We start from the raw sequence: 25,905 nt of genomic DNA on the forward strand, positions 1-25,905 counted from the left end.
ACAATCTGATTTAACTTTGAAAATTAGTCAAATGGACTTTCAAAAAGCGCAACATGACAAATACAAGTGGACGGAGAGAGTATATTTTAGCTACAAAATATATTAGAGGTACAACTTTTTAAAAAATTTAAATTTTTATTGCGTTGACTCTTGAAATCTTATCATTGTCATATGAATTTGAACAAATTATATATTATTAAAAGTTACATAAAAGATGCTATAAATCACAATAATTAGCAATTAAAAATATTTTTAAATCATATAAGAAATTTGGTTGACTAATTGGAATAGAATAAGTAACATGTACTATTTGAAAATAACGTCAAAATTTCTAGAATTCACAATAAATTAACAACTGAAAATATTTATGAGTATTCACGTGAATTGAAACATGAGTAACCTATATTATTCGAAACTAACGCAAAAATACTATAAATCACAACAATTTAATAACTTCAAATATATTTTTAAGAAAACATATAAACAATCAACTGATCTTCAAATTCCATTTATATCAAATAAATTAAAACAAAAAAAATTAATATTTATTGGGCCCGTGCTGGCACGGGCACCAAATATCTATATATATGTGTCACAAATGGAAAAGTCCCAATCAAGGAAGCAACATATATCATTTACAAATGACTTAAAAAGTATTTAAAATTACAATAATTACCAATTTAAAATATTTAAAAGCTATATAATAAAATACGTTGACTCTCAAAATTCTATCAGACTCACATATATTGGGACAGAAAAAATAACACATATCATTTTAAAATTACCAAAAAAGTATTATAAATAATAATAATTAACAACTTAAAATATCTGAAAGACATTTTAAAAGGGTTAATTTTGTAATTTTATCCATATCACATAAATTAGGACAAAGTGACCAGTAATGTACGTTATATGAAAGTTACATAAAAATATTATAAATCACAATAATTAATAACTTAAAACATTTTTTAAAAAAATATGAAATTTTGGATGACTCTCCAAATTTCATTTGTGTCACATAAATTGAGACAACAAAAACAACATATATTGGGTCCATTTTAATTTATGTCTTATTTTTTATTTTTTTATATTTAAAAATTGCTTAAAAATACTATAAATCATAATAATTGACAATATAAAATATGTTTTGAAAAAAATACAAAAAATTCCGCTGATTCTTGAAGTGAATCTATCGTAAAAATATAATAAATCATGATAATTGACAACATAAAATATTTCAAAAATGTTGTATGTGGGTAGTCTTATTATGCCTTAAATAGCGTCAAAGAAAGTACAGGTTTGTGATAAAAAAATTTATTCCTTTATCCACGCAAACAATTGCTTCAAAAACTCGGTTATTAGCCCCAAAACATACCATTTATATTATTGGGTCCGTGCATAGCACGGGAAACATTATCTAGTATATATATATATATTATTAAGGACCATATAGATCATGTGGAAATATATATATTAAAGATCAACATAAAGAAGTCCTTATACATCAAAGACCATTTTGATCATTCCATCTCAAAACTTGTCTACATATTTGGCATCTCAAAACTTGTCTACATATTTGACATCTCAAAACTTGTCTACATATTTGGCTTGATTTACATTGAGAAAACAGAAAACAATCAGAAAAAAAAAACCTTAATGAAAAACCCTAATCCCCAACATTGCTCATCACAAAACCCTAATAAAAACCCTAAATTCACAAAACCAAAAATCGGTAGATAGAACCCTCAAAGCTTAAATCTTTTTGTATCTTCATCACCAAAAATCGATAGATAGAATCCTCAAAATCAATCTTTTTTGTATCTTTATCACCAAAAATCAGCGGATAGAATCCTCAAACTTAATCTTTTTGTATTTTCATCAATTTATAGAGTACAATGTTTTTGAATTTGGCTGGCCTGGGAACTGCATCATCAATGGTGTACACCACCATCTAATACTTCACGACTTATTCCACAGCTTCCCGAGTTCCTTTCTTTCTAATCAATCTAAACCACCATATGATACTTCACAACTTCTTCCACAACTTCCCGAATTCCTTTCTTTCTAATCAAACTAAACATCCTTCGTGTCCCTGATAGAAATTTTCTTTGAATGATACTGCTCTTATCGATGTCTTTCCAATAGAAATTCCCTGCGTTTCTATCTATTTTTGGACTTGGCGTTCGGCTCAGACGAATCACCAATTAATGTATCAAATCTTTCTCTCAAACATAATCATGGAGGATATCAGTAGAATGGAATTTACATCCTCTTGTAGGATATTCCTCCTCCATCTACATATTGTGATGGTTGAAAGAGGACAATTAAATTTACATATTGTGATGGTTGAAAGAGGACACTTAACATTTCCTTTTTATTCATATTCATAGGTGGATTTTTTAATATGATATTATATTATTTTATTATTGTCTTTTTCATTCACTTATGCAAAATCATGTGTATGCTACTATTGATATTTATACTAGTTCTACTTAATAAGAGGTAATATGTGTTTGCAATATATTACCTTGATGTTAATTTAAGAACTTTATTTATTATTATGACAGTTTAAGTTATTTAATTCAAAATTCTAGAATATTTTTTATAAAATATAAATAGTTTTTTCTTCTTTTTATTTATATCAAATTTGAACCTCTGTTTATTGACTTTATGTCTGCAATATGTTACTTGCATTACAACTTAGTATAATTCATGTACTAATATGATGCATATTTTATATTACTTCCCCTTTATTTTTTTACCAACATATAATAGCAATTACAAAATTCACTAAATAATGTGATAACTATGAGAAAATGAAGGAAAAAGGCTTAATTTCCATTTTGAAATGTCACAACACTTCGTAATGTTCCTTTGTGACTGTATTCTTGTCAGCCTTTCTATTTGCAGGCTATGCATTTTGGAAGTCCTGCCATCATTCTTAGCTCGTTACACAATTTCAAGACGGAATGTTACACTATTTTATGAAAAAATTTATGAGGATCTCTGTAATAAGTTGGGAGAGCATTATATATAATTTCACTATTTTTTGAGACATAATTTTTACATTAGGGGTCAATTTTAGGAATTAGGCAACTTTTTTTTATTTTTTCGCGTATGTTAGCCCATGAATTTTGACGTCTTATGGCGCCCAATCGGGTTTTCTGAAAAAACTTTATGAGGACCTCCGTAATGAATTCGGGGAGCATTACATATAGTCTGACCATATCTTTGCATTTAGGGTCAATTTACAAGAATTAAGTGATTTTTTTAGTTTTTCGTGTGTGTTAGCCCATTGATATTGACGCCTTATGGCGCCCGAATGATTGTCCTCAGAAACCTTAAAAGAACCTCTGTAATGAGTTTGGGGAGCATTATGTATAGTCTCACCAATTTTTTTGTTACATAATTTGACATTTAGGGGTCAATTTATAGAAATTAGGCAACTTTATTGATTTTTTTATGTGTGTTAGCCCAAAGGTATTGACGCCTTATGGCGCTCGGATATTTTTTATCAAAAAACCTTATGAGGACCTCCGTAATGAGTTAGGGAGGATAACATATAGTCTCACCATTCTTTAAGACATATTTTTGCATTTAGGGGCCAATTTATAGGAATCAGGCGACTTGTTTGGTTTTTCATGTGACCTAGCCCATGAATATTGATGCCTTCTGGCGCTCGGACGATTTTTTTGAAAAAAACCTTATGAGGATCCCCGTAATGATTTGGGAGAGCATTGCGTATAGTCTCGCCATTTTTAGGCAATTTATTGCATTTAGAGGCCAATTTATAGGAATTAGACAAAAAAAAAATATTTTTCATGTGTGTTTGCCCATAGATTTGAACGTCTTATGGCACCCGGACCATTTTTCTAAAAAAAACATCATGTGGACCTCTGTAATGAGTTGAGAGAGCATTACGTATAGTCTCGCCATTTTTTGTGGCATGTTTTTTAGGGGCCAATTTATAGAAATTATTTGTACTTTTTTTGTTTTTCATGTGTGTTTGCCCATGGATATTGACGTCTTATGGCACCTGGATAGTTTTTTTTTAACAAACCTTATGAAGACCTCCATAATGAGTTGGTGTAGCATTACGTATAGTCTCATTATTTTAGGCATATTTTTGCATTTAGATCTTAATTTATAGGAATTGGTTGATCTTTTTGGTTGTTTATGTGTGTTACCCCATAGATATTGACACCTTATGGCGCCCGAACAGTTTTTCTGAAAAAACTTTATGAAGACCTCCATAATGAGTTGGGGGAGCATTATGTATAGTTTCACCATTTTTGAGACATTTTAGCATTTAGAGATCAATATACAGAAAATAGGCAACTTTTTTTTTATTTTTTCGTGTGTGTTAGACCATAGATATTAACGCCTTATAACGCCCGAATATTTTTCCTGAAAAAATATTATGTGGACCTCCGTAATGAGTTGGGTAAGCCTTTTTTTATGCATATTTTGCATTTAGGGACCAATTTATAGAAATTATGCGTTTTTTTTTATTTATCATGTGTGTTAGCCCATGGATATTGACGTCTTATAGCGCTTGAACGGTTTTTCTGAAAAAACATTATGAGGATCTTGGTAGTGAGTTGGGGGTGCATTACGCATAGTCGCACCATTTTTTGAGGCATATTTTTGCATTTTGTAGTAAATTTATAGGAATTAGATGACTTTTTTATTAAAAATTTTTGAATATGTTAACCCATTGATATTGACGCCTTATGGAGCCCAAACAGTTTTTCCAAAAATATTTTATGAGGACCTCTATAATGAGTTTAGGAAGCATTATGTATAATCTCACCATTTTTTTTAGGAATATTTTTATAAGAATTAAGCGTTTTTTTTTTTTTGCTTTTTGGAGCATGTTAACACATGGATATTGACGTCTTATAACACTGCAACGGTTTAGCAAAAAAAAACCTTTATGTGGAGCTCCGTAATGAGTTAGGGAAACATTATGTATAGTCTCACCATTTTTTAGGCTTAGTGTTTCATAATACGGAGCAATTTATAGGAATTAGGCGACTTTGAATTTTTGTGTGTGTTAGCCTATCGATGTTGATGCCTAATGAAGGAAGGAAAAACTACAGAATATGGCAAACATCAATATACATTAAAGATAAATAGCTACAGTTTATTTTTTTTATGTTATATGAATATAATTACACAATAAATAGCAAAGTTAATTATATATAAATAAATAGGAAATTATTAAATATTAAATAGGAAAGTTATTATTACACACATAATTAATTATGCTAAGCATGTTTTATGTGATTGGTCCCCATATTTACCCTCATTAATACTTTCTCTTTCATCAATATCTCTTTATCACAAATTTTCTATATTTCCCCCACAAATTCCTTCCAATTTAAGATTCTTTTACATAACTCTAGGATCATTTTTTGTGATTTGAATTCATCATCTTCTCCGGTGACCTCTCATTTCTCCGATGGTTGTTTAGAGCTTTTGTCTTTTTTATTTTATTTTGTCTTTGCTATCTTGTTACGTTTGGTTCTTCTTCTTCTTCTTCTTCTTTTTTTTTTTTTTTTTTTGACTTGGGCTGAAACCAAGTCTGTATCATTTCCTTTTGTTTAATAAAATGGACCATTGGTTCTGTCTTTGAGAGAAAGAAATATCTTCTAATAGAATTTTTTCCTCGTTTTTATGAAAATTATATTTGTATACATTTACATTTTTTTCTACTTTTATAAGGTTTCAATTGAAGAATTATTTGTTTCTCCATTATAATGGCTATAGTTATAAAAAAAAAATAGAAGAAGAACATGAGCAAAAAGAGATTGAGGTTTGTTTGATTGTCAAATTTGTATATAGTAGAATACTTATATACATAGACATTTGTATTGTAATATTAACACAAATTGAAATGGTGATTCGTGAAATGGCGATTCCCTATGTTTACCCTCTTAATACTTTCCCTTTCATCAATCTTCCTATATCACAAAATTTCTATATTTTTCTCCCAAATTTCTTCCAATTTAAGATCTTTTTGATGATTCTAGGAGCAATTTTTGTAATTTGAATTCATTAGATATAGCTTAATTGATTTTCTCCTCGTTTTTATGAAGATCATATTTGTATACATATATATTGCATCTAATTTTATAGGCTTTCGATTGAAGAATTATTTGTTTCTACATTACAATGGCTATAGTTATAAAAAACAAAAAGTAGTACAAGAAGAACACGAGCAAAAAGAGATTGAGGTTTGTGTGATTGTCAAATTTGTATATAGTAGAATAGTTATATACATAGATACTTGTATTCTAATATTAACATAAGTTGAAATGGTGATTTGTGAATACAAGTATATTTGGATACATAAGTAATCTATCGAATCTGAAAGGTTAATTAGGCAATACAAGTATAATTGGATACATTAATACAATATTTTTATAAACAAATACATGAGTCAATACCAAACCTCAAGTATTATAAGAAAAACTTAACCAAAAAGAGATTGACGTTTGTTGGTTTTTTTCATTTGCCGAATACTTGCACACTTTTGCTACCTACACATTCTATTATTTTCCTTTTTTTTTTGTTTATGTATTATCAAATATATCCATCTTTTGTTTAACAGCAATGTATTCATATGTATACTATATTGGTGTATTCATTTTTTGTTTAACAACAATGTATTCATTTTTCAAATTATCGTGTTTATATGCTAAATTGTTATACTTTATCTTGTTTAATATATTAATACATTAAGTTTTTACAAATACTTGTATCCTTGATATATTAATACTTTAAATTTTATAAATAAAGATACTAATTTGAATTTGTACAATTAATACAGTTTCCTTATTTAGTTCATTGTAATTAAAACTGTATTAGTGTATAAATAGAAAAATAAAAAAACATATACAATAATACAGCTAGAGAAAAAGTTAAATTTTAGTCATTTTTTTATAAATACCATACTTGTAGCTATTGTACTTTAATAACCCTATAAATATAGTCATTTTTGTAAGTTGCTCAACAATTTTTGTGTAGCCCAGTTTTGTAATGAGCTGTATATATCTGTATTGATAACAAAATTCAATTGTTACCAAGAAAATATAATCTATATATGAAGGAAATGTAGCAACAAATGATTTGGTATGGTCTTCAGCAGTCTTATTCAAAGCCAATCATTACAATTTACACTCCCTCTCACCGGCCTGAAACATATATAAATCATGAATTCTTCAGAATACGCTGGCAGGCCAAGCGTACGGGGACCATCTTCGCTCAACACGCCGCAGCCACTACTTTGGCTCCTTTAATGCAATTATGAACTCCACGGAACTTTATCAGTTCCAACGCAACTTATCCTTTTGGAGCTGACGTAACAAACTACGCGAGCCTCCCAACAAAGCCAACATAAATCCGATCCGAATTAAAAAAATAAAAGAAAGTTTGATTATTGCGGTATACCAGCCATCTGTTCTGGAACCTTCAGTTCCAATCGAAGCATATAGATTTTGTATGTATAGCCACTTCAGTCATGCGTATCTTTTTTCTGAAAACATGGTCAACCAGAAATTATTATGTTAGAGATTCTTCATCCACCGATGGATAAATGGTGAGACATGTTTTATTATGCTGCTGCTTCTTGTAAGGGATCAAACAGAAAGCCTCTTCCTAGCATCAAAAGAGTTGGTAACTTGGTTCATTTATCTGAGATTTACAATCTGCTGGTTAACCCGCACAATTAAGCACCTCTGGCGTCTTGTCTTATCAGGATTCTTTTAATCCAAAAACCGCAAAGGCATCTGTACCCTGTGATGCAAACTGTGCAAAGTCATGGATAGAACGGGATGTACTGGTTGAGGAAAAGCCGTCAAGAAAAAAATGGTGAATAATATCAATATAACAAAAACCGTTATGGATTCTATGCTAGACAAGCAAACTTTCAATGATCAGTTAATGACTAAGGTGAATGCTTACCAGTCCAACTGCAGCATTCCCTCAACATTGCAAGCCACAGGTGCTTCAGCTTTGAGAAGCGAATCCAGTGCTGGTTCTCAGTTCACCAGATCTTTTCAAACGAGAAGAATCAACTTTTAGCACTAGAAGAATCATCACGTATAAAATATGCACACTACACAGTATACGGTCCTACATACTGTGTGACCGTGTGTCTGACAGAGTCCAGCTTCCGGTGAGAGAACTAGTGAGCATCAAAGGAGGGCTAATGTCTAAGCAATAAAGTTTGACCGCCAGGTCCAAGAAGCAGTTGGAGGTAATGGCAGGTCATTTGCAGTAGAGAAGAGCTTTAGAGAAAATGTATCTTCTTAATTCTTAGCATGGGGAGCTTAATGTTAAGGAAGAGGAAGGGGAGCAACATCTTCAGAAACCATGTTTTCGTTTTTTCTGACCTCTGCCAGCAGAGAAAGAGCCAACAGAATACCGTGAATTAGCAAGCTCTCGGGGAATTGCAGCACCAGATGTTTTAAGAGCTTCAACCAACTGGGGAAACAATTTCTTGTTCTCTTCATTCACAAAGACAATTGATGTACCTTCCTCCCCCATTCTAGATGCCCTTCCCACCTGGTGCACATACTCCTTGATGGAATTTGGCATATCAAACACAATAACCTGTTTCACAGTCAACAGATCAATTCCTCGACCCAACACTCCTGTGGCCACAATAACTGGAATTTCTCCAACTAGAAATGATCTTACAATTTCTCTCCTATCCTTCATGGATTTCTCACCATGAATTGATAATGCTTTTAGCCCAGTACTTACTGTTATTGCTTTAGAAAGGAGATCTGCTCCGAGTCGAGAATCCACAAATACAATAACTGGTGGCTTGTAATGCTGCTTGCTCATCAAAATATCAAAAAGCTTTTGCTTCTTCCGTTTCGAGTCAACCCAAATAGCTAACTGCTTGACAGCCTGATTAGGTTTATTTGGCTTCCCAACAGAGATGACAGTAACTTTTTTCGCCATTAAGCTTGCCATTTTCTCTATGTCTTTAGGAATTGTAGCGGAATACATTAACACTTGAGGTTGAGACAGAGCCGTAAAAATCTGCATCACCTGCTCACGGAAACCTCTTTGGAGCATGCAATCAACTTCATCAAGAACAAGAATTGAAATAGTATCCAGTTCAATCTCGTGTTTCGTTAAAAGGTCAATGAGCCTTCCAGGAGTTCCCACAATTAAAGATACTCCCTGCTGGATGCGGTGGAGCTGTCCTGCCATGGCATCACCACCTACCACCAATGCAGTTTTGAATGGCAAACCCTTCCCGAGCACCTTAGCTTGATCCTCTACCTGTATGCAGAGTTCTCTAGTAGGTGTGAGAACCATAGCTAATGGTTGTTGCTGGTTTTGGAAATGCTCTTCATTGAATTTTGCACACTGAGAAACAATAGGAATTAGAAAAGAGCCAGTTTTACCAGAACCAGTCTCCGCTGAAACAAGCAAGCTTTGCCGTGCTAAAGCAGCAGGGATTGCTTGCATTTGAACAGGAGTTGGCATTTCATAACCAGCAACTTCAATATTCTCGAGAAGCTTCTGAGGTAGCTTGCAAGAAGCAAATGACAAGATGGGAGGCGGTGTAGTATCTCCCTTCACAAGAATATCAAGTTTCCTTCTCAGAAGTTCAGTCTGGTCAGTTGTTAGTGGATTCACTTCAGATTTATCATTATCCCTTACATAATAGCACTCATCAGTTGCTGGTAACTTCACAGGACATGGACGAGAAGTTGGTTTCCGCAATTTTGCAAGTCGCGACAACAATATACCTTTGCATTCCAAGCTACAAATATCATCATCAGTCTCATCGCAAATGTACTCACCATAGCGGCCACATACGACACATCGAGGCTCACCCGGCAGCGCCTCTCTTTGGTCCCAACACCTCTCCTTCACATTATCCTCTGAAGCAGACATCAAAGAAGCAATCCCATAAGCACTTAAACAATGTGCTTGCTACATCTTGATAAGAATAAAAAGGGTAAATGAAACATGAAATCTAAATTGACTTTAATGGTTAACTTTTTACTATATGTTTTGTGAGTGATATTTGACCTCAATATTTCAAAATTTAGAAAGTAATTATTTGCACTAGAAGTAAGATAACAAAATGATTAGATTTGGTTCCTTAAAGATCAACTTTTGGTACTAGTACCAGATTTGACTAATAAGATTTGGGAGAGAGTACTAGTATGATGAATTGCTGTGAAATTGAACAGAGAGATACATTTATTCACCAGGCAACGTATGGAAATTGGTCAATGACCGTAGAATTATGGATTAACACAGAAGAAAACAAAATATTTGCTACAACAACTAACCAAAAGTGAAAGGGAAGAAGAAATTGTTTAATGTTTATATTTTTTTTCAGAAAAAAATCTAAAACTTTTAACGAGACATTGCAAACACCAGAATTTAAATATGGTCCTTGACTAGAAGAGCTTGACTTACAAACAAAGGTATGGACAACGGGCTTAGGTAGCCCACTATTAGGCCATCACAAAGTTTGTCCACAACCACAACAATCAAGAAGAGAAACCAAGGGTAACATTGAATCCAATCCACGAAGCCCAATTGGAGCAAGACAAGTTTGAATCCCGCCTTGATAAACTTGGAATTTACTACGGTGGAAGGAGAGTTACTGCCTTATAACAAGTGTAAAGTAAGGCGGTTACAGTTCAGGATAGGTCAGCAACTGCTTCTCACCAGATATGGGAATGAAAATACATTGATTAAACGTGAATCAAAATGATAAGCCAACAAAAAATGGACACCAGACTAGCAGAACTGTAGAAGACTATTGCAGTTGAGATGAAGGCTAGTTCAAGCAAACCAAGGACTAGCAGACCAAAAAACTTGCTTAGCGAGACGGACAGACCGAGGGGCAGTCCAGGTAAACTTAGGATCAATTAGCTGAATCAGAGACTAAATCCATGAACCCATATCACCTATCAACTCGAAAAAACGTTTTTGGATTTTCATGATGACAGGTGAAGCTTAAATAGTAAGAGTGAGCCAGATAAGCATGGAATAACCACAAGTAGAACAGGTTACGTCTAAAGCGCTATAGTACATAAGCAAATTATCATAGAAAAGTTATCATATCTAACCAAAGTCCAGGAGAACTCTTTCACCAAAATATCAAATAAGAAGTAACTACTTTCTACAAATTAAAGAACAATGAACAGACTATTCAACTGACATAATCCATAAAATGGAAGAAAGCGGACTGAAAGCAAACTGCCGACTATCCTCATGACCAACGGCCACAATCAACAATGTTGACTTAAAAGAGCAACTCGAAAAGTACGTGGCAACTAGTTAGGAACCGTTGCCATTTAAATTTTATATATATGCAACTATTGCTACAACGGACATTAATTCAGAGGTGGAGCCAGAGCTTTTAGTTTATGGGTTCTAAACCATAAATATTTTTGCTAACTGGGTTCGGGATAAATTATTTATACGTATTGAATGATTTTTTTTACAAACAGAGGGTTTGAGCCAAAGCTACTGAGCTGGCTCCACCCCTAACATTATCCAATAACAACACAATGTATATCAAATTCTATCAATTCAATTCATTTCAGCTTATTCTGCAGCTTTCTCTTTAAAAATCAAACCGTTAAAACGTTTCATCACACGCTCTAAGTTTAGAATAATGTTAGCCATAGTGCTTTCACACAATCCTTCAATTCAAGAATTTTTACAATAAAATGCTTTTAAGAAGCAAGCCTAAGAACACATAAAAAAAATTGGAACCAAAACATGATCTACAAAACTTTAAACGACATTTTGATATATTTTACCGGTCTTTAGTTTAACACAAGATTCAAAAATTTCCTTTAATTTCTAAAACTCCGTGCCAAGTCACAATCAGACAAACAAAAATTGAACCTGAACCCACCCCTCCTGATTCTCAACCCACTTCATCGACCACTAAGTCACACCCGAGATACATAATCCCCTAATTATTTGGCTAATTCAACAACAACAGCTAATCTAGCTCAATCTACTCAATTTTTTTTTGCAAAAACTCATAAAATTGAAATAAAAAAACAATCTTTACTTTGTTAAAGGAAATTACCTGGGGGATTACTATCATTTTCTGCAGCTACAGAACTTTCCATTGTACAAAAAAAACTTCAAAATGCAAAATCCTCAAGATATCACAACCCTATAAAAATTACAGAAAATTATTAAGCAACACCATAAAAAAAGAAAAAAAAAAATTTAAAAAAACTACATACCCAGAATTCTCCTTCAAAGCTTCGGTTGAATTTATCAAATTTCTTGATTTTTCGGTGTCTCTATAGGTATATGTATAGTTACCGGGTTGTCGGATCTTGATTGGGCCTTTTCGGGTTGAAAGTGGAGCTAAAGTTTAGGAATTATTGTTTTAGCCCCATTATTTTGGATAAAATGCAAAAAGGGACCCTGAACTTTAATATCACTACAGATAGATACTTTTAATTAATTTTATTTTTAAAGGACTATTTTGGAATTATCTTCATACATAAGGGACTGTGTTTGTCATTTTCTACCTAATAAATATAATTGAGTTGTGTAGAAACGTGAGATCGAATTTGAGATTTGAAGTTTATTCATTTGTATAACAACCTCAAGTTAATGTGTAATAATAATTCAGTCCATAGCTAAATATTTATAGATATCTAGTGAATTTCTTAATATATATATATATATACACACAATCCCTTGTTGTCGTATAAGTGTTCTCCTTTTCTTTTTGGTTTGTTATATAGAAAGAGTATTTTTTCTATATGTAGTGAGTTTTTCAATTTCAACATTCTGTGTGACAAATTTAAGATCGGAGACTTGAAGAACTACATACATCTTTAATTTATGATTACAATATTTAANTATATATATATACCCTTCTATTGTTTGTTGTCGTTCAAATGTTCTCCTTTTCTTTTTGGTTTGTTATAGAAAGAATTTTTTTTTTATATGTAGTAAGTTTTTCATTTTCAACATTCTGTGTGACAAATTTAAGATCGGAGACTTGAAGAACTACATGCATCTTTAATTTATGATTACAATATTCAAAAGTCTCTCGTTGTTTCTAAACTCTGTGTCAAATCAAACTAAGTCACTTAAATTGGAACGAAGAGAATATAAATATGTGACATTTCGGATTTCGAGATATGTCCCAATTTATGTGACACTTTTTGGATTTCGAGATTCAAACAAGTCTATATTTAACCGTAAATTCTTCGTATACTTTTAAATATTCCAAATTGTGACTTATAGTATTTTTTACGTAGTTTACAAATATATAAATTTCATTTTAAAAAATTTCAAGACTCCATGAGGCAAATCCTCGATCAAACCTAAACTGTTTAACTCTCGAATAACGAAATGTGTTACATAAATTGGGACAGAGAGAGTATTAGAGAATTAGAGCTTCCTCATTTGCAAATGCTTTCATGCTGGTTTTATTATGCTCCTACTTTTCAAAAATAGATGCCAAAATATGTCTATCGGAAATAACCTCTTTGTCCTACAAAAGTAGGGGTACGGTATGTGTGCATTCTATATTCTTCGAATCACACTTGTAAGATTACACTGAATACGTTTTTGTTGTTATAGATGCCAAAATGAAGTGCTTTCCAAGTTGAATATAAGTTACAATCTGAGAATTACTTGACTATGCTTGAAGTTTTAACATGACAAGTTGGCCTTAATGTAACTATATGGAAACCTTGAGAGTCATGACTTCTTCTTGGATCCGTCTACGCGTACATGGACAAAGAGAATTTTGTTGTAGCCGCGTGAAATTCTGATCTTGTCATCGGTATATCTGCATTGGACAAAGTAAGAAGATAGCATAGCGATTGATGACAGTTAATTTCGTTATGTCTGCAATAGATCGATATATCTTACAGTATTTCTATGGTGAACTTGCTTTCCATTTCTACTGGAATTCCATACATACCAGCCAGGATTGCTCCATCATCCATTATGACATCGTACGTGTTACTTCCAGATTTCCTGTATTAGAAGACGAGCAGTTAAGCTTAACGAGCAGACCAAATAAAAGGCCTCCTAGGTGATCGAGCTCACAGCTTTAGTATCTCTCTGGCTTCTAGTCTATATAAAACGTAGTTAACAGAGTTCGCTGTGTCTAACATTTCAGATATCCTAGTGTAAAACACTGCTTTTGCATCGACTCTCTCTTCTCTCGTTAGGTAATTACTGAGGCAAAAAACAGATCTCTCACAAGTCATTTATATCAATAGCTGAAATGGTAAGTACTTACTCATATTTGCCAGTCATGGAGAACCTAATACCGAACAATATGCCAACGAGGAACTTCAACTGTCCATCTGGTTTGACAATCTAGAAAGAACAACACAAATTCCGAATAAGAAAGTATAGTACGTGACCAAAGATATCAAAGTCGATAGAGAAAATAAAACAGCAGAATGAAGAGGCCCTATGCACCTGATTTCCCATCAGACCGTTGCCAGCATTCTCTAACCAACTATCTGTTTCAACCTATCAAGCAGATAACGACCTCAAGTTAATATATGATACGAGAAATGAATGATCTATTCAGAAAAAGGAGCTTTATTAAGTGTATTCGTATATCAGAGTTATTCTCAAGTTAACAGCTCTAAGTATCTGATATAACCAAACAACATGTTTAGAACTTATCTTTTCTTCATTCGATAAGGTTAAATTCATACCAGAGTAGGATTCAGGATTTGAAATTTATAGATTCCTACATCGACCTCAAGTTAATATACAATAATAACTGGATTCATTGTCAAATATTTGTCACTCGTAAGTTGTGTTCTAGATCCCAAAGTAGCGCGACACACTTATCAAAGTTTGCATTTGAAAGGAAAAGAGATGTTGGACAGATACCTGTGAACTCCATATCATTTGCCACTCTCCCTCGAGGAGTTCCAGTTCAGGATTCGCGACATTTTGGTTTAAGGAAATAAACTCGTCAATTGCCTGTTAAATTTCAAATCAAGCAAATTATTAATCACAGAACCAACACATGTTATAACAGGATTTTCACAAGAAACGAGCGTAAATTTGTACCTTTTCTACCCTTGTCCCCGTTGAAATGGACGAAAGCAACTTTTGCCTTGGTTCAGTTTCCCTTTGCAGCACAAATGTAGTTCCCTGCACTATATCAGTATAGTTTGTGGCCCTTAAACGCTTAACTGATTACCCGTTACAAAGAAGCTGATAGTATACAGTTAACTGATTTTATACTATGTTGCTTGGACCCTCCGAAAATGCATAACTTTTGAAGGATCTGACACACACCAGCGATATCTTTGAAGAGTCCAAACAACGTTTTATGCATGGTATAACGTCTAACAGTGAGGAAAAGCAAAACAGAAAAAATGACACGAGCTAATTACGTTCTCCTACCTTGTTTCCTCTTGAAATGCGGAGATTCCCGGATGGAGACAAATATGTTGTGTCTAACCAGCCCTTAGCTTCATCTCCCAGAAGTCTAAAAGGTACAGGATACGGAACCTTGAACGGTAGAAATTTGAACGAAAAAGCTGCTCTATCAAACTGGAAAAGAATACGGTTTCCGTCTTTAATTGTTGCAAGTGCCTGAGGAACATAAGACTTGCATTCAGTAAGATACCAAAGAGCCAAATTATTGTTCAAAACTGAAGTAGAAAACTACGCCTCGGTCCAAACAGGTTGGGGTCGGCTATATGAATCTCCACTTCGAAAAACTTACAATATTCAGTAAACTGGATAAAAGATACATACCTCTACTTTCAGCTCACCTATTGCCTCAGAAAACTTAACAATGTTGGATACACGTTGATCGTTCGTTCTAAGGAACACTTCTTGAAATACACTGAATGAGTCAACCCCAACAAATGTTCTCTGCAAAATGGCTCATATAAGGAAAACGATAAGTTAGACAACCCCACGTTTTCGTTACTGCCTTTTGACCCAAGGAAAAGAAGATATTTGCTGATGTTATGATCAATGCTAATGTTAACGAATAAAATTTACTTCTTTGAAATCCACAATACAGTATCAATTTTTAGTATGTCTACGAAATGAATATTGACCATCATTTCTTCATTTAAGCTCTCTAACCAATCTACGCACCAGAAAAATGTTGACAGCTGAAAGCACAGTAAAGAAAATGTATAACGTCTAACCTGAATAGGAGATGCTGATCCTGGCCTAGTCGTGAACATCAGCTGCCACCGACCCTCTATCAAACTCGAGCTTGTCTATAGATATTAGCCCATGTGAATATAACACCAAGTCACTAACAACATTGTAAAGTTGCAAACCTCCAAATCCCTTTTGTTACTTACATTGAAACAACAAACTTATCGTTTTTAGTATATTTTTCTCGCAGATATGCAGTCACATTTATCATAATCAACGCTAAGAAATGAGTACAACGGAAATGCAATGAAAGCGAAAGCACTCAAAGACAATACTCACTGGTTCAGAAACACCTTCTGATCCTTCGAGAACTTTAACAGCACGTTCAACCTCCTGCATAACCATATATTTACTTTAGATCCTGGATCCGCCTATAATATTATACGACACACAAGATGACCCCTAAAAGATGTCAATCTCAGAATGAAATTCAAATACTGTAACAGTAAATGTACCAACAACTATGGGGGCAACTCCAAACAAGTTCGGATCAGCTATATGAATCCTCACTTCTCTAGTTAAGCTCAACTCGTGTTACATCCCACTATAACAATAAAGATAACGACAACTATGGCACAAGCCCAAACAAGTTGGGTCGGGTATATGATTTCCACTTCTATATTTATGCTCAACTCATGTTGAGCCTCATTACAACAATAAATATAACAACTACTACTACTATGCCTCAATCCCAAACAAGTTGAGGTTGGCTATATGAATCTGTACTGCTTCTTTTATGCTCAACTCAATCGTTATCATACCAAACTAAATACAACATACACGGTGTAATCTAATATGACATTCTTTATCCGGAGTTCCACTGTTCGATCTGGAGCATGACATTCAAGGTTCCGGGAATATATACACAACTCTATGCACGGTCCACACCAGACCCAATGGGTGTGACTCTAATACCATGTCAAATTAGGTCCATGAGTATATGCAGGCCTTACCTCTAACACATGGAGGTAGAGAGGTTGTTTACGATCATTAAATAAAAATGAAATATAAATTATATATAAAAAGTAGTAGTAATGATATTATAAGTTATAAGTCTAAAACTTATTTCCAACTCGTAAATATCACATATATGGATCTTTTTCTTCCATTCTAATGTGTAATCACTCTAACGTTACATGCTTCAAACTACTTAATCCACTTTATAGCCCACACATTTTCAATCTCTGCATTATAATATCGTCTATAGTATCTAATCTAAGCCATGAGCGGAGCCACAATGCAGCTTACAGGTTCAACAGAACTCAGTAACTTTGGAAACAAATCCAATAAACTACAACAACAACAACAACATATCCAGTGTAGTCCCATAAAGTGGGGTCTAGGACAGGTAACATGTACGCAAACCTACCCCTACCTCAGAGGTAGAGAATTTATTTTCAATAGACCCTCGACTCAAGGAAAAATAATCCAAAGTAGTTTAGAAAAAGAAGTAACGAAAGTAAAAACATAACAAAGTAAAATACTACTACTAATCATCAAAAGTACAAGACACAACAGACAATAACGGAAATCGAAGGACAAGAAACTACAGGAGCAATACGTACGGATAGCAAGACAAATCACTACTACCTACTAACCTAATATGTATCCTCCACAACATCAATCATAACAAAGCACAACAAGAACAAAATATCATACAAAACAAGAAATTTGGGGATAAAAAAATGTGAACTAACTTGAAGTTGTTGAGGTGAAGCAGCGCGACCGCGGCCTTGAATACCAATAAGAGCTTCAATTAGTCCATTTTCTTCTTCACTAAAAGAACAAACTTTACTTGCAACAGAGCATACAAGCAAAAAACTCTTCTTGTTTTGCATTTTTTGACCAAGAAATTGCTTGCAACGCCATTTTCGAGTCGAATTTATCGCAATTTGAGGCCTAAATCCAACACCCAAATTCCCAATTTCCATTATTGTTGTCATTTTTGCTAAGTGTGGAATTTTTTTTATTTTTTTACTTTTTGGAGGGAAGGGATTTTGTGTGTGTGATAACAGCTTCAACTAACTTTTCAAGATTTTTATTTTATTTTTTAGTTAGATATATAAGGGATTTTCTTGGACACGTGGCAAGTTATTGGCTATACACGTGTACATGTGGACCATGTAAATATTATCTATTTGACTATATAGATAATCAATTGCTATTGAATTATTTTGGCTAAAATAAAAGGAGTTTGATTTGTTATTTTGCGAGAGTCTTATTTGTTTACCCTTAATAAATATTTACGTAATTATTTTGATTTATGATTTTTGAATAAATTTAAATGATTAAAATTTATGACTCAAGTTTTAATATTATTAAGGTGTTATCTATTCAAGAATTGTTTTTAAAAAAAGGCATTTTACCGTTGCTTCGTCTATTTTTATCGTTATTTGATCATCGTCATATATTATTATTATCGACTATGTGCCATGACACACCACCACACAATAGTATTATCATTAATCAGTGTCATATATTTCGATGCTATTACTATAATCACCTTCAATTACTATCATATATTTATCAAACATTATTGTAGATCACTATTATCATTATTTATCATCATCATCCATCAAAATTACAATCCTCTATCACTTTTATCTATCACTATCATTCACCATAATTATCAGTCGTAATTATTATTAATCACTATATATTATCAGTCATCATCATTAGCCACCAACTATAACTGTCTATTAGCACTCATAACCACCACTATTAGTCATTATCACCGCTATCATCACTAACATATTATCTTTTAAATATTTTATAAATTAATTACATTTTATCTAAATTTCATACATATTTTTTCTTATAAGGAATATACATTAAATCTTTTTTTTCCCTCTTACCTACTTCAACTTGACGACAAGAGCAATTAATAACAACAACCATAATTAATAGTAAATATTAAATGACAACGTACGTGCACTGAAAAGGTAAAACTAATAATATTAATTGTATGAACTTGAATTAGACCTCAATTTAATTTTTATNTTTTTTTACCCTCTTACCTACTTCAACTTGACGACAAGAGCAATTAATAACAACAACCATAATAATAGTAAATATTAAATGACAACGTACGTGCACTGACAAGGTAAAACTAATAATATTAATTGTATGAACTTGAATTAGACCTCAATTTATTTTTATATATTATAAGCCAACTCCATGAATTTTTTAAAGAAGGCTACGTACATTAACCTCAATGAATTATTTTATTTAAAAGCGATATCAATGATATAAACTATTAAAAATTATTTCGTCTATTTCAATTTGTTTGTTCACAGTAACATTTTAAATATCATAAAATTATATTGATGTATTTGGTCATTAAGTTACTATCATGTGAATAGAAGATAACGTGTTCAAATTACGAAAACAATCTTTCATAGAAATATATATATCGGGCACGACAGGCGATATCAGTCATCATCATTAGCCACCAACGATAACCGTCTATTATCACTCATAGCCACCACTATTAGTCATTATCACCGCTATCAGTCTATCACTAACATATAATCTTTTAAATATTTAGGGCCTAAATAGCCCTTCAATAATTTGAATTGGTACAAAACTATCCTCTATCCACCTTTGGGTCTTGAAATACCCCTGACGTCAACCTTTTGGCTCAAAAATACCATTATGTCTAACGGATCATACTCATAAGTTGGATGGAGGGTAATATTATACCAAATTCCATAGTTTAAGGGCATTTTAGGCCCTTTTCCGTTAAAATAATTTGAAATTACTTAATATATAAGCTCACGTGATTGACTTGATTTTGAATTTCATAGTAAATTAAAAATAAAAGAAAATGTTAGGTATCTACTCTCTATACTCCCCCCTCCCACCGCCACCCCTTCACTTCCTATCTCTTCCTCTTTTTTTTTATTGATCGTATCCACCATTTTAAATATTATTGTTTTCCAATTAATGACAAACAAGAGAGAAAAAAAAAGTAAAATTAAATAGAGATGCATTCGTATAGAAATAGTTAGTTTAATTAAAAATGACTTAATTAAGCTAGTATGTACAAACATTGCATTTTTCTTTTGTGTTTACCTAAAATTCAAAATAAAAAAAATAAAATAATCATTTCTCTTATCCCACCCTCATCCCACCATAATAATAATAAAATTTAAAAGAATATAAACAAGTGATCAGTTCATTTCAAGTTTGAGTCCCGAATATCCTAATTAAGAATAGTAGATAAAAAGGAATTAAAAAAATGAAAAAGACATTTGAATAATTGATAGAAAATTTTATATTAATAATAATAATAATTTGTTTAGATGGACAATCAATCGGGGTGAATTTTAGTTGGATCCTCATTTATGAGTTGTGTTACGTTATAATAAATTGGGTGGGGGGGGGGGGGGGGGGGGGGGGGGTTGATTTAAAATATGTCAATAGGAAGATATCATGAAATTAATTATTTTTTCAATATTATTTTCAAGTGTATCAGGTCAAAATATGAATCATATGTGATTTTATAAAAAAAAATAAAAATTAAACATATGATTTTTATTATTTATTTGAGAAGGGTTTAAATTTGGATCAATCACATTAGGTAACATAATAAATAAATATTTAATAATTTTACTTAAAATGAACTATTAAAATTAAGGGCAAATATGAGCCAACGAATTAATATCGAGGATATTTTTGAGCCAAAAGGTGGATGTCAGGGTTATTTTAGGACTGAAAGATGGATGGAAGATAATTTTATACCAATACAAATGCTTGAAAGATATTTTAGGCCCTTTTTCATTTTTTTTCTTTTATAAGGAATTTACATTAAATCTTTTTTTACCCTATTCCCTACTTCAACTTGACAACGTACGTGCACTGACAATGTTTCGTAGAAATATATATATCGGGTACAACAAGTGATATCATATAATAAACTCTCATAGCATGATATTTTGATATATTCTATATATTTTTAGTTTTAGAACAAAATTATCTTTTAAAAAAATATATTTTTTATAAATTTTGTGTCAAATTAAAATCAGATAAACAAATTGAAACGGGATCAATACTATATTTCTATCTGGTGAACCTAACATCTATATTTGGACGTTTGAGTATGGAATAATTAAAGTGGAAAACTTGAAGCAGACAGCTTTAAGTTTCATAAAGATATTTTAATTTTAGGAATATATTCATAAATAAATAGTGGGAGGAGATATAAATAGAATAATTTTCAGATGTGATTGATAGATAAAATCCCTTCGATCAAACTGTGAAAATAGAAAAATACTTAGTAGAGGACGTTTATTTGTTAGTCAAGGGCACAGTTGCCTATGATGAATGTTTCGAAATATTATATTGTATGTATAAGTTAAATATTTGAATATTTTTAATGATATTTCTAATTTTGTTATTATCTTTAGAGAATCTTAATACGAAACGCAAATTCAAATTAATTGAACTTACTTGAATGCTTTGACTCCTTCTATGCTCAAGAAACACAAATTGATTAGGTATTAGATTTGATTTCTGTGTTTATGTCATATATATATATATATATATATATATATATATATTTGTATATTTTGATTAATTAAGTATTGAACTAAAATCAATAAAATTTGATTTTTTTTATAAACATATAATATTTTATTCATAAGATATTCCATTTAATTAATAAGACACAATACAAAAATATACCTTTTTACTTGACATCAATTGTCTTCTACGCTTTTCAATTTTGAATGTGTACAAGTAGACATACGTATTCTACGTGGCATAATACATGTAAGACGCCACGTAAGACATAAAATTGTCATGTAGGACGCTACATAAGATGAACATGTCTATCTATTCAATTTTATATAAGTTTAAGTGTCTAATTATATACACTGAAAGTTAGAAGGTATAGATATCAGTTGAAATTAAGTTAAATAACACGTCTATGTATTATGTCAATTAATAACAATATACATTTTAATGTACATATTCTAGTATTTGTATTCACACACGAATTCATATTATCAAATCCTTATAATTATATGATGAACAATCCAAACAATATAAGCCCATTGATTTATTACGCACGAGACACAAATTCAAATTAATAATTAAAGAAATAAAAAGAACTATGTATATCCAATAATAATTGTTGAAAGAAAAGAAAATATGAATATTAATAAATACTAGTCCTTTACAACCTGGAAAGAAAGAATAACAAAAAGTACACTAAATTAATTAATTAAAAGATGCTTCACCTTTTTCATGGACCCTAAAACAATTAAAGTAGAAATGACAAAATTACAAATAATAAAAATCCAAAAATCCCAAAACAACAACTAATTTGTTGTGCACTAGATTTACCACTATCATCAATTTCAACTTTATTTTCCACAAAATAATGATGTCTTTTAGTATACCAAAATATAATTTTGTACCTAATTTTAGTACTCACATCAACTCTAATAATTGCCTTAGAATTATTTGAAACAGCCTTAATTGCATTATCCCATGGCATATTATGTGCCTCAATCATGCCACTTTTAGATGCTTCTTTATCTTTACCTTGTTTAAATTTATCAAATGTAAAATTACCTAGAGGGTAACTCATATTTGTACCATAGTAAAAACTAAGGGTAATGTTGTCGTAACGAACAGATTTGTCCTTCATTTCATTCTTCAAATTTAGTTGAAATGATATATGGTTGTCACGATTCGTCCTGTTGTTGTTGGAGTTGATTGATTTGTCAAGGCCTTGCACGTAAACATCTCCGATGGAACATTTGGGCTTCGTGGTACGTAGAATTAACCATAGGACCAGAGCTGTGACGCCTAAACTCACTATCAATTTGACACAACTACAAGCACGTGAATCCGACATGTTGGGAAGTCAGAGAGACAAATTCAAAATTTGAAATTATCAGAAGAGATGAAAGAAGAGATGGGAAATGAGAGTAGAGAAAAGTGGTAGAACAATATTCTTAAGAAGTTTTTGTGGGTTTTTTAAAGGTATATATTGATTCTCAACAATTATATTTTTTGTGCTTTTTTAAAGACTTGAGTCATTGGGTCAATGACTTTATTACTTTACCCTTCATTTTCTTTTTTTTTTTCTTTTTTGTACTTATGGACAAGTTAGTTGGTGGTTTCCATTAAATTCTTGGAACATGTCCTACACAATAGTGTGAAAGGAAGACTGAAAAAAATAATTATTTTGCGAAAAATATTTTTCAGAAAAATAAGTGACCTTTTTGGTATTTAGTGAATAAGAAAAAAGTATTATTATAAAAGTATATGTAAATAATCTAAATAAATATTATCAGATATGGTTCCACGAAATTTAAATATGTCCCCCCACACTCATCTTATTACTCCTCTGACAAGTTACAAAGCACTTTGTCATTACTCATACAACTTCTTGGAAGATAATATAAAATAAAAAATAAAAAAGTACAAAGACTAGTTGACCCAGCCTGTATTTTAAAAATACTTTTTTTTAAATCCAGGTCTTTTAAAAAAACAAATAATAAATCCAATTATTAAAGCTCTTCTCAAGAATTGATATTTTCTTTTTTTCATGGTCCCGCGTCTGATACTCGCTTTGAGATACCAACTAATTAGGTGTCAAAAAATTTAAATCAACTGTTCCTTTTTGGTGTAGTTGTTTAATAAATTTATCAAAATCATAGTGACACCTTATCTTAATGAGGGTTTTATAACCCTCTCCTGAATTCATTTTTTCTATATTTTTGGGTACCTTTTGTGCTGACGTGATATCTTTAATCCGGTAATGTTCTTGTGATAAGTGGGCTCTTTGGATAGCCCATGAATAATTCAAGTAATTAAGTTAAGTCCAATTCTTGATAACTTTCATTTCTAGCCCAATTCTAATGAAACTAGAGATCAGGTTAGTTGATTTTGCAGATTTGGCCCTTGAATTTTTACTTTTCTTGGTAGTAACATATTTAGACACAACTTTATAGAATAATATTTTGGATAGAAAGTTACTGAATTAGATTGAATTCTGTATTTGCTTAATTGTAATCTATTATGGCCAACTACGACGTGGAAATTCTTTTGAATAATGGGTGACAGTGAGACCTGAATTCAGGACGACCTTTGCTTACTCTAATGTTAATGTGTGTGACCTTATCTCATGTTTTTGCTCATGATGGAGTACATGAGACTCGAACCTAGAGACTTTGTTTGCTTTACTATCATGTTGAAGTGTATGACCATTTCACTAAAAAAAACTTAAGTTAGAGTATTAGAGATAACATACCTCTATTTACTTAATTATATTCTCAATAAATTCTAAAATGTTATGACAAAAGTGAAAATAAAGAGAATACAAAAACTACAATTTCTTCATAAAGTTCAATATAAGATCATATATTTCACGATACAACAACTTATATTAGTACATAATAACTATATGTAGTGCTCAAACCCTTTAAAAATACTGTCAGATATGTGGCGGATCATCCAAAAGTTATATATTTATAACAGATCCAATATTGGTGTGACAATATTTTTAAGAGGTCCAAAAGCAACATATATCATACTTATACCTCACAATACAACAACTTATACTAGTACATACTAACTATGTCACTCAAACTCTTCAAAAATACTGGCAAGTGTACGTTGGAGGATCTGACACAAGTACAACATCATTTTGGAGTGCTCGAACAACGTAACACAATATTACATACTGATTATTCAAATTAATTAACAACCCTACAGTTCGTCCTGATTTGACCGTTCGATCCAGTCAAAGGACTAATATTTCCCATCTTAATCATGGAATTAACAAAGTCATTGAAGAAAAACTTAGAGCTATTACTATATGTCTCAACTAGGGTTTTTGTTGTTGTTGTTATAGCATCATCACTAGAGAACAAGATTTGGTCTGATTCAAGAAGTCCTCTTCCATTAATCAAATTCTTGAAATAATGATTGTCAAATAAATTTGTGGAATTTCTATCAAGTGGGGTTGTGTTGTTTCCATCACTTGTGGATGGACACAAATTTTGAAGTTCACTTACTAAGGTTGTGTCTAATGTTGTGTCTGGTGAACTTGTCCCATTGAAGTTTCTTAATCTATTGTCAAATGTTGTACACCTTGCTAATCCAATTGTATGTGCACCTACAATAATATTCAATTAAACATTTAAAAAGGGTTAGCGCAAGTAGATGCGTATCCAGAATTTTGGGATGATGGGTGCACTATTATGAAAATTAAGGTGGATCTAATTGGTTTGACATTTAGGTTCTTATCATTGAAAATCATTAAAATTTTAAAATTATAGGTCCAAAATTGAAATGCTTAATTAATTAAAACACCAAAATTGCTATCAATTACCACTTAGAGATGTGTTCCTCAATTTTAGAAAGAAAAATAAAAGAAGATAAATATAAAATTCAAGTTTCTGACCTCACTAAGAGATGCGCCCAATCATCGTCACATTATATGATACTCCCTCCGTCCCTATTTACTTGTCCATATTTCCTTTTTTAGTTGTCCCTATTTAATTGTCCATTTTGACAAATCAAGAAAGGACAACAAATTTTTTCCTATTATACCCTTATTTACACTTCTTGAAAATTGTAAAAGTGTATGTTGTTTCCCTCCAATTTATTTCACTTGAATTCAAATAAGTGGTTGTAATTTTGAAGTGAAAAGTTGTCATAAGGGTAAAATTGTAACTTCACTGTGCTAAT

General features: G+C 31.8%; 4 protein-coding genes across 4 annotated transcripts in view; all 4 read right to left on the reverse strand.

Moving 5' to 3' along the window:
• Positions 1-8,329: 8,329 nt before the first annotated feature.
• LOC125853421 (DEAD-box ATP-dependent RNA helicase 41) lies at positions 8,330-12,395 on the reverse strand. The gene is made up of 3 exons (XM_049533103.1): positions 12,258-12,395; positions 12,095-12,184; positions 8,330-9,911 (listed from the first exon to the last, which is right to left on the reverse strand). The coding sequence occupies exons 2-3, from the start codon at positions 12,135-12,137 to the stop codon at positions 8,371-8,373; spliced, it is 1,584 nt and encodes a 527-aa protein (XP_049389060.1). The 5' UTR covers positions 12,138-12,184; positions 12,258-12,395; the 3' UTR covers positions 8,330-8,370.
• Positions 12,396-13,545: 1,150 nt separating this feature from the next.
• On the reverse strand, positions 13,546-18,223 carry LOC125853424 (probable plastid-lipid-associated protein 12, chloroplastic). The gene is made up of 11 exons (XM_049533108.1): positions 17,895-18,223; positions 16,477-16,530; positions 16,182-16,256; positions 15,778-15,897; positions 15,421-15,612; positions 15,082-15,165; positions 14,899-14,991; positions 14,473-14,526; positions 14,288-14,367; positions 13,912-14,019; positions 13,546-13,828 (listed from the first exon to the last, which is right to left on the reverse strand). The coding sequence occupies exons 1-11, from the start codon at positions 18,138-18,140 to the stop codon at positions 13,738-13,740; spliced, it is 1,197 nt and encodes a 398-aa protein (XP_049389065.1). The 5' UTR covers positions 18,141-18,223; the 3' UTR covers positions 13,546-13,737.
• Positions 18,224-22,330: 4,107 nt separating this feature from the next.
• LOC125853436 (protein NDR1-like) lies at positions 22,331-23,166 on the reverse strand. The gene has a single exon (XM_049533126.1). It carries the CDS (start codon positions 23,060-23,062, stop codon positions 22,463-22,465), a length of 600 nt encoding a protein of 199 aa, XP_049389083.1. The 5' UTR covers positions 23,063-23,166; the 3' UTR covers positions 22,331-22,462.
• Positions 23,167-24,907: 1,741 nt separating this feature from the next.
• LOC125853443 (peroxidase N-like) overlaps positions 24,908-25,905 on the reverse strand; it is a 4,032-nt gene continuing 3,034 nt past the window's right edge. Inside the window, exon 4 of the mRNA XM_049533136.1 lies at positions 24,908-25,330. Within this exon, the coding sequence (XP_049389093.1) occupies positions 24,909-25,330 (422 nt within the window). The 3' untranslated portion in view covers position 24,908. The remainder of the gene's footprint in view (positions 25,331-25,905) is intronic.

Source organism: Solanum stenotomum, chromosome 1 (genome assembly GCF_019186545.1).
Source record: "Solanum stenotomum isolate F172 chromosome 1, ASM1918654v1, whole genome shotgun sequence".
NCBI classification, from domain to species: domain Eukaryota; kingdom Viridiplantae; phylum Streptophyta; class Magnoliopsida; order Solanales; family Solanaceae; genus Solanum; species Solanum stenotomum.